Below are 10,593 nucleotides of genomic sequence, written 5' to 3'. Positions count from 1 at the left end.
CTCCTCCTCCTCTGTCCGGTGCTGGTGTGGGGTGAAAATCCTCCATTTCAGACATTCAGAGATGTAACTATGCGATACTGTGGTCACTTTCCATGTAGCATCAATTATGCTAATGCTAGCTGCCTGTCACGTTCTCTCGTCCTGGCCACACCTCCGCTCTCTAACCCCCCCCTTCCCCTACCCACACCTGCTCACCTACCCACTTTGATGCATTTTTCAAATTTCGCCTTGGGGCGGAGTTATCTTTTGACAGTGGGGTAAGATACACTTTAAGGTTTAGACCTTAAAAAAAGCAGTCCATACCACCACACTTACTTCTCCATACTTGAAAAAAAATCCATCTTTAGCAACTCTCCTGTCCATAAAACATTCAAGCAGTTTGTCTTAAAATAGTTTTACACACAATGTTGACTCTTTATTTTGTAAATTTTATAGAGTTGCTTCTTAACTAAAGTGGTGATAACACTTAAATACATACTTAATGTTATTTTTATTACTTTTTTGTGGGTCGTGTTTGCATTTTTAATTAAAAGCAAAAAACTGCTTTTATGACTGTTCACATTCATGGGTCATAAATCGTTTTGAACAAGGTTATTCAAGTCTAAGTTTTGAAAGCCAACACTTCCCCCGTGTGGTGATTTTTAAAACTACACACAAGAATCTGAGTCATTACATTTTTGAAGGCATTAAATAAGTGTTGTAATACTTTTGTATTTATTCTCACTTTTTAAAATTGATGTGGAGGACAATGCGTACAGACAACATTTTAGGGAAAGATGATATTTTTAAAATGTAAAACAATAATTCCCGTCCATTTTGCACTATGATATTTACTGGGGAATTATTAAAACATAAAAAAGTGCTTCTCACATCTGAAGCCGTCAGCTCTCATTTTTCATATTATCTTGTAAATCTTTTCATTTAAAGTTGTATTGCACAGTATTTTTTGTTAAAATAGATTGTTTTGTAATGATATTTTTCCTGCTATGACAGCAGATTATCATATGCCACCTCGGGGTGCAGCGTGTTTCTTTAAAAAAAAATTAATAATAAAATACCTGAATGAGTAATGAAGGCAAAGCAAGAACAGTACAACTGCTTATAAAAAGCATGGCCCTAGGGAAAGACAATTTGGTGAAAGCTTGGCACCAAACCTTAGCGATGAATTTGACTGTTGTTCCAGCTACTGTTTGCTAAGATTTGAGTTAAGAATAACTTTGTTCGTGGAAAAATCTTCTGCTTTTATGCCTGTCAAAGTTTATTTGTCTTCGGCTTTTGGTTTTGATGCAGCTAAAGAAATGGGATCATGCTGCTAGAAGAGTGCCATACAAAATACAATGCAATGTTGTGTTCTGCTCATTCATGTCATATCACTTTGGTCTGTGAGTTTAGGTGCTGGGTATGTTTAAATCATAAGTTAATATTAGGTGGCTTAACAAAACAAAACAGATAATACTATAAATGACTAATTACAACGTCTAAGGGAAACGTTGATTAATGACCTGCAGAAAGGCCAACAAAGTCAATGCTCAAGGTCATTATAAAGGATCACAACAAACTCTGACTTCTTAACATGAAATACTGTATGTAGCTAAAGGCTTTTGCGCAATATTTTAATTAGATGAGGTCATATGTTTAGATATGATATTAAAAAGAAAAATGAAGCCTTTGTAAGAAATACAAGGAGAAAAGGCTTATTTTCAGTTCTAATGTGTTCGTTTGGAGTGATTCGTCATCGTGAACATACACGATCTTTGACCACAGCCGAGGGCTGGCCGAGAGCCGCCGAATATCTCCGAAATCCCCGCCTCTTCCTCCGCCCGATTGTGTCCGCTCGTCCTTTCCCCTCACTATCAGCTAGAAGCCTCGGGCAGGAGGGTGCGCAACACAACGCACTGACAGCTGCGATTCACTCACAACCGCGAGGGGGGAAAAGATGGAGCACAGAGACACGGACTTCAACATTCTGTTAGCGACCGATTCATACAAGGTAATGCGATGAGCTCGGTCGGGGAGGGGGAGGCTCGGGTGAAGCGGGAATGAAAATTGATAAAGTCAAGGTGGTTCCATCATCACTCTCAATCAAGGCCACCGCACTGACTGCTCTGTGTGGCCGGTAACATCCGCGGGGTTCACCGCAGGCCGACTGAGCTGGAGGAGGAGGAGGGTACAGCCAAGACGGGGTACCATTTTCAAGCAGAAGGCATCTCTCTGAGGCTCGTTTGGGATAAATGCTAGTATTAATGGAGTCAAGCAGTCCTCCACCGGCTTTCATGGTCACGGTCCAGCTAGTCGCGTTAGCTAGCTAGCTCACACCGAGCGCAGGGGGCAAACAGAGCGGGGTTGACATATTATTTTAAATCGCTAATATTAGCCATTAGCTAGCAAGTGTTGGGTAACCTGGTKAACTGCACGTGGGCTCTCTGTTTTACTAGCTACATCAAACGCTAGCCAGCTCCGCTTTCGAGAAAACAAAACTGAAACGAAAACTGAGAAAACAAGTCGCTTCTCCTCTACAGCCAAGCTTTGTTTCTCTGACACGCTCGGGAAAATGCCTGTGCCCTTTTTAATGGTCTGCTCGAGGTTTTAATTACAATGTAAATGAAGAGCAAACGCACTTAGCTTGTATTTTATTGCACGTAGTCAGTGGTTGCCATGCACATCAGTCATGTGACGATGAATTTAGCGGCGCTGATGTTTAAACTAAAAGACCAAATGCAAACATGGAAATGTTGTCAGACTATGGTTTAATCGTGTTACAGCCCGATGAATAAACATTTATAACTAAAAACACGAAAAAGGGAATAAAATGACAAAATTAGTGTGACTTCAATTAAACAAAACATACCTTTTTATGTGCGTTTCTGTTAATAAAAACGCTTCTATGACTTGTATGTATGTGTACAACTTGAAGGTACTCACTGTAAGCTATAAAGTATCTTCCTTTACAGGTGCTGGTCATAAAATTAGAATATCATGAAAAAGTAGATTTATTTCAGTAATTCCATTTAAAAAGTGAAACTTGTATATTGTATTCATACATTACATACAAACTCATATATTTCAAATGTTTATTTCGTTTAATTTTGATGATTACAAATGACAACAAATGAAAATCTCAAATTCAGCATATCAGAAAATTAGAATCTTGTGAAAAGGTTCAAAATGGATGGCACCTGGTACCACACTCTAATCAGCTAATTAACTCAAACCACCTGCAAAGGCCTTTAAATGGTCTTTCAGTCTAGTTCTATAGGCTACACAATCATGGGGAAGACTGCTGACTTGACAGTTGTCCAAAAGACGACCATCGACACCTTGCACAAGGAGGGCAAGACACAAAAGGTCATCGCTAAAGAGGCTGGCTGTTCACAGAGCTCTGTGTCCAAGCACATTAATAGAGAGGCGAAGGGAAGGAAAAGATGTGGTCGAAAAAAATGTACAAGCAAGAGAGATAACCGCACCCTGGAGAGGATTGTGAAACAAAACCCATTCAAAAATGTGGGGGAGATTCACAAAGAGTGGACTGCAGCTGGAGTGAGTGCTTCAAGAACCACCACACACAGACGTATGAAAGACATGGGTTTCTGCTGTCGCATTCCTTGTGTCAAGCCACTCTTGAACCACAGACAGCGTCAGAAGCGTCTTGCCTGGGCTACAGAGAAACGGGACTGGACTGCTGGTGAGTGGTCCAAAGTCATGTTCTCTGATGAAAGTAAATTTTGCATTTCCTTTGGAAATCAAGGTCCCAGAGTCTGGAGGAAAAGAAGAGAGGCACTTCACCCACGTTGCTTGAAGTCCAGTGTAAAGTTTCCACAGTCAGTGATGGTTTGGGGTGCCATGTCATCTGCTGGTGTTGGTCCATTGTGTTTTCTGAGGTCCACGGTCAACGCAGCCACATACCAGGAAGTTTTAGAGCACTTCATGCTTCCTGCTGCTGACCAACTTTTTGGAGATGCAGATTTCATTTTCCAACAGGACTTGGCACCTGCACACAGTGCCAAAGCTACCAGTACCTGGTTGAAGGACCATGGTATCCCTGTTCTTAATTGGCCAGCAAACTCTCCTGACCTTAACCCCATAGAAAATCTATGGGGTATTGTGAAGAAGAWGATGCAATACACCAGACCCAACAATTCAGAAGAGCTAAAAGCCACTATTAGAGCAACCTGGGCTATCATAACACCTGAGCAGTGCCACAGACTGATCGACTCCATGCCACRCCGCATTGCTGCAGTAATACAGGCCAAAGGAGCCCCAACTAAATACTGAGYGCTGTACATGCTCATACTTTTCTTGTTCATACTTTTCAGTTGGCCAACATTTTTATAAATCCTTTGTTTTTATTGGTCTTCAGTAATATTCTAATTTTCTGATATGCTGAATTTGAGATTTTCATTTGTTGTCATTTGTAATCATCAAAATTAAAYGAAATAAACATTTGAAATATATGAGTTTGTATGTAATGTATGAATATAATATACAAGTTTCACTTTTTAAATGGAATTACTGAAATAAATCTACTTTTTCATATTCTAATTTTATGACCAGCACCTGTAAATCAAATAATGAAGTCTCCTATATATATTAAGTTCATAAATGCGGGTATGCACTCATTGTAAACAATCACAAACGTGCATCTCCTTCCTAAAAAGGCCCAGTCACACTACTGTTTTAGCCAACTTACGCCAAGTTTTATTATTATTATTTTTAAATGACTAAATTACTATTAAAAATTATATATTTGATCAATTTCTTAGCATTACAGTATGCACATGCCTAAAAACAGGCTTTCAGTTGATTTTTTTTTTTTTTTGGTAGGATCTTTAAAATTTTTAAAAGTTGTCTAAAATGTTGTATTGTGACAGGGCCTTTAACTCCACACTTATGGACGTGATCATTGTTGATCTTTTCTCCGTCGTTTCAGCTGTCTCCATAAATAAACAAAAGCACATGGTAACTTCCATTCAATTACAAATTTTACTGACTAATGTTTGATTAAGTAACACATAGATTATGAATGAAAAGTGTGTGGATTTGGTGTCTTTGCTGKATGATTTCTGTGTATTTAATTTTATGTTTCAACCAGTCTTTGTGATTTTGCAGTACGCACCTTTTTTAATAATGAATTGTTTTAACTCCATTTTAAGTTTAAATAGCCATAGTCGCACGAGTTCAGTGCTTCTGTCTTGTAATTACAAGCCCGCAGGTCTGAGCCCAGGTTGAGTCAGGATTGGGCGTCATTTGTAGAAGAATTGCTAAATCTGTCACGCCATAGCTCATTGTGTCGACACCTGCAGAAGGGAACAGCTGAAAGAAAAACGAAAGCTTAAAATTGGGGGTGGGGGTGTATTTATGTGTGTTCTGTTATGTGAGTCAAACCATGGCCGTTTCTTAAAATAATACATCAATTGTTCCAACTTAAACGTCAAAGACTGAAAAACAGATCATGCTTCAAACTTGATTTTCAGCTGTTATCAGTTACAAACAAAATTTGTCGGGCTCATTAGCTCATTAGATGGTTAACCAGGTGATTTGCTTTTATGGGAAATATTATTGGATGTGTCATTTTTTTGTGTTAAAGAATGACTTTTTATCTATGTTCAGGGTCACTAATTGTAAGTATTTTGAAACTAGTTTCATATCTGGGATCAGCACACTCAGTTTCATTCCTTTGGAAAGACAACTTCTGCTCTCTGTTTTCCACAGGATTGTGAAAACCTTAGAGCATTTGTTAGAAATTCACGAGAAAGCAGGAAACGCCTACTTTTTCTCAATGCACCTGTTTTGCAAGATAGATGTGCAGTTGTTTACATTGTAGTTTCTTTTCCCAAGGCGTTACAAATGAATTAATATTTTTCTACTCACTGTATAGTTTTCCATATAGCTAAAGAAATGATTGGGGTTTAGATTTATATAACTGATTTAAATTACATACACGTGGTATTGTTTTATGATAGAACTGTAATGATTGTTAAATGTGACTGTTTTACTTAACTTGATCATTCTATATTAATAGATGCATGCCTGGAAACAAATCCAACACATAACTGAGCATTTAATTCTTCATTAGGGGAGGTTTTTAATGTCTGAGGTACATGGCTTCTAGAGAACGACAGGGACCCTCCACTGATGACGTAATCAAGTAGGCGGAGCCAAGCCCTGAAGCTTTTGTTAAAAATGAATGCATTTCATCATTGCGGTCTGAATTCTTGGTGACTCATTAAAAACTAGACTTCTGCAAGAGCACTCTTGGTTTTGTATGGGTTTCTCTTTAATAATTCAAAATAAAAAGGTAGCAGAAGAAAAATAAATCTTATGTCTGCCCCTTTTCTCCTCAGAATATATTCAAACGAAACATAATTTACAAAACAATACTAAATAAAATAAAATAAAAACATGAACTCAAACAACAATTCAAATAGCTTCACATTTTACTTTTCATACAACTTCAAAAAACTAGCTTTTATGTGTCTTTTAAATATATACATAGGTCTGGCATTTTTAAGATCATCCTCCAGACCATTCCGGCTATACCCTGGATTAAAGTACATTTTTCTTTCAAGCAAGTAGAAAAATATGTCTTCACAAACATTAAGGTAATAACAACTGTCTTTCTTAACAAAGTTTACCTGAATGTTGGAAGGTAATATGTTTAAAATAATAATAATTCTGCCATGCATTTGGACATTGTTCGTATAGTTAAGCACACATTCTGGTAATGAACACGAATAACTATATTTTCTTTTCACAGCGTCATACGTAGAAGCTACATAATGTAAGACCTTATGCTTTATCAGTTGAACTGAAATGCATTTTTGGATGAATTGTGGACATAAACRCGTAAAAAGAATTTGTATTTAAAAAATTCTGTTTTAGAATTCATAAATATTTGTCTGAGCAAATCATCAAACCAAACTATAGGTATCTCATTTTAATTTCACTTTCAAGTAAAAAACGTTTTTATGCAATGAAAATCCATGTGATACAGTTCTGTTTCAGTTTCTCCTTTAGTCAGCAAACGGTGTCTTCTTCTTTAGTGATAAATGAATTAACTCAGTTTCATTTCTATGGAAAAATCCCTAAAATATGTTTCAATTCCTAGGTGGATTTTGTTTTGTTTTGAAGTTATTTGCCTTTTATATTATTTGCCGGTATCTTTAAAAGTTGACAAATTATTTTTCTGGATAAAGACATAAGCAAGAGCCTTTTATCGGTCAAATGACAAAAAAGAAACTGATCAGATTTCTCAGTTTGATCTTTGCTAGGTTGCACCCATGTTCTCATTTGGCAGAAGTCAGTTCCTGTAAAACACTTTGTTGAGTCATACCAAAGGTAAACAAACACCAAGTCTGCTCGGATCAGTTTGAGCTCAGGCACAACAGGATGAATATCTTCATTCATGAATCTACCAGGCSTTGTGTGTGCGTATCTTCTGTGCGGGACTGTWTATCARCCCRCGGAAGGAGGAAGTCTTGCCGCACYGACTCGTAGATTCAAAGCAGCACAGTTTCATTTAAAAGCCTGAAGGTCGGCCTCAAGGCCAGGCTTTTGCATGTAGCACACGGCACCACAAATCTGTTAATGTGGCGAATCGCAGCTGGAGGTGTCTGTGTTTACACCGATTTATTTTAAAGCAGCATCACAAGTTCTTTTGTTTTTTCCCTGTTGACAAAATTTGTGTAATAGTGTTCTGAGTTGTTAATCAATTATGTAAGCAAGTAGTTAAGAAGTGAGGGGGTTTACACAAGGGTAGGATTTTATTATCTGCCACGTCTTACAAATACTCTTTTAGCAAAGCTGATTTACAAAAAGAAAAAATGCAGAACATATTTTCTGCCAAGTAAATATAATCATTGACCAGAAAAAAGTAGATTTTTATAAACACAAAGGTTAATTCCTAAGATTGTAAGTGATGCAAACTGGTGATTTGGTTGAATCACCGTTTTTTTCCTCAGCTTTAAAAATTTCCTTAAGGTATTACTAAAACAAATATTGAGTATATATTTTCCTGCCTGCACTCTAAACGCTCCACCGTCACTTTTGTTTCAGCTGTACTCTTTGTAATTCTGCTGTGAGTATCACACTATCAGATGTCTCTTTTGAAATCCACAGAAGCCTTGGATTCAAAACTTTTARGCAAGATCAAAATTAATGAAACAACATCGTGATGAGAGTGAGGTGAAGATCACTGGGTTGAAATGTGATGTGGTTTAATTTTAGTTAGACAAAATATAAACAATTTAATGGAGTCCAAATGTGGTTGGTAAGAAGTGCCAACTTACCATACTTCATCATCATCATCAAGTTTATTTATAAAGCACATTTAAAAACAAGTTGTCACCAAAGTGCTGAACACAAGGCAAAGATCAATATAAAAACAAACGACATTCTTAACAATATAAAAGATAAAACACCAACAACAAATACATAACTCACAATTAATCAAAAATATGAGAAAACAGGTGTGTTTTTATTAGAGATTTAAAAACAGGAAGTGACGAGGCCTGTCTAACGTTTGGGGGTAGATTGTTCCAAAGCTTGGGAGCCACAGCTGAAAAAGCTCATCTCCCCTCAGTTTCAGCCTGGTTTTAGGAACCACCAAAAGCAGCTGTTTAGAAGATCTTAGTGCCCGAGAAGGACTGWAAGGTTGAAGTAGATCAGCAAGATAGGAGGGTGCAAKGCCAGGTTGGCACTTGTAAGTGAGCAGGAGAATTTTAAAATCTATTCTATGGTGCACTGGGAGCCAGTGAAGGGAGGATAAGACCGGTGACACATGCTCAAACCTACGAGTTTCTGTTTTAAGTCAAGCTGCACCATTCTGAACAAGTATAAGACGTGAAAGTGAGACCTGACTGATCCCAACATAAAGTACATTGCAGTAATCTAATCCAGTGTTTCCCAAAGTTGGGGTCGGGTCCCGAAACATCAAGATGGGGTCCTGAAAAGACTTTCTGAATTACGGTAATTACATTTTTGCCTTAGTTGTTACAAAGGAGTGAGGTTAGTATATTAAAAATGGATAAATGTAGTAAAAAAAAAAATATTGTTACTATGCCCACGTTTATTGACCTGATACAAATGTTTATCATCCAAAAATAGTTGGGGCCACAGGTCTCTGCTGCTGTTATTTTGTGGGTCAAAAGCTGAAAAGTTTGGGAACCACTGCACTTTGGTTCCCAAAGTTGGGCTTGGGACCCAATTATGGGTCATGAAGCACCTTGGATAATCTCCAGAAATCAATTTAAAGGGTAATAAAATAATTGCTGATGTAATATTTTCCCTATAATTATTACAAAAACGCAAAATAAGTATAAATAAGTATTTATTTTTGTGCACAAGCTGTTTAGATTGTCAAAAAGCCTGTGATTTTAGGGTTATTAACAAAGTTTGTGTACTCAAACCGATATTACCAGACAGATATTTGGGGTCACAAGTTTTTGCCATGGATATTTTGTGGGTCAGAAGATAAAAAGTTTGGGAACCACTGATCTAATMGACTAGTAATAAAAGCATGTACTATTCTCTCAAGGTCAGGTCTGGTCAATATCGGCTTGGCTGTCTGTAGCAGAAAAAAAACTTTTCTGCAAATCAGTCGATCTGCTTGTTAAACTTCAAATCAGAATCTAAAATCATTCCCAGATTTACAAGAGACTGCTTCAAATACAACTGAAGAGAGCCTAAATTAAATGGAAAGGTGTCAGCAGTAGAAGTAGGACTAAACACAATACTTGGTAAAAGCTTATGTGATAAGCTTATAAGTATTTGATCTTGTATATTATCTGATTAGCCTGTAAGTACCTTTGACAATAAATTGATAACATTTTTGCGTAATAGTTAGGAGATGTTGCTGGTTGCAAAAAAACATCAGGATTTTTGGGCTCAATTTTTGAAAGTTGATGCATCAGTGTAAACACTGGCATGCATGGCAAAGAATATGAGCACACGTGGTTCTGCCCAGTGTCGAGTTGAGTGACTAGACTCTATTTTGAGTCCTCGAAAGCCCGAAGGTAAAGGACACAGTCGGGTCAAAGAAACTGAGTAGTTCATTGACATTTATCTCCTCTGGACCACATTAACCAGCTGCGGAGGAGTTTGTATTATTCCCTTTATTTCCTGTCAATTTTATTTATTTTACTGAGATCGCTAACTCATACAGATTTTCTCTTGTCTCTGCTGTTAATCGAAGGTGAAAAGGCAAAATAACAGGCAACAATTGATTAATGCAGTGTTTTATTTTTATTTTTTCCAGCACCAAAGTCCAGTGACACAACATTAGTGAATTATRTGCCGCTGTGATGAGGGTTAAATCCTTAAATGCCCCAGTGTGCTCTGAGGAATTTTCTGAACTCATTTGGGATTTAATTGACGGCCAGATGGCTACAACTCGAACTGTATCTCCCCTTGTTTTCTGAGAACACTTTATCTCTGCAGTTTATTCCTAAAACATGCCTGAACGTGTCGCAAACTGTTGACTTTGGCCACCACTTGAGATTTTGTAGCAATATTTCTGGAGTTTTGCAATAGTTTAGATTACATACAGCAGGTAAAATAAGTATTGAACATGTCACCATTTTTCTCAGTAAATATATT

General features: G+C 37.4%; 1 protein-coding gene across 1 annotated transcript in view; it reads left to right on the top strand.

Moving 5' to 3' along the window:
• Positions 1-1,861: 1,861 nt before the first annotated feature.
• nampt1 (nicotinamide phosphoribosyltransferase 1) overlaps positions 1,862-10,593 on the top strand; it is a gene marked incomplete at its 5' end in the record, with an annotated part of 26,350 nt that continues 17,618 nt past the window's right edge. The window contains 1 exon segment of the mRNA XM_014032934.1: positions 1,862-1,990. Within this exon segment, the coding sequence (XP_013888388.1) occupies positions 1,937-1,990 (54 nt within the window).

The sequence above is a fragment of the Austrofundulus limnaeus genome, unplaced genomic scaffold (genome assembly GCF_001266775.1).
Source record: "Austrofundulus limnaeus strain Quisiro unplaced genomic scaffold, Austrofundulus_limnaeus-1.0 Scaffold1579, whole genome shotgun sequence".
NCBI lineage: Eukaryota > Metazoa > Chordata > Actinopteri > Cyprinodontiformes > Rivulidae > Austrofundulus > Austrofundulus limnaeus.
This window is presented reverse-complemented; position numbering and strand designations above follow the sequence as displayed.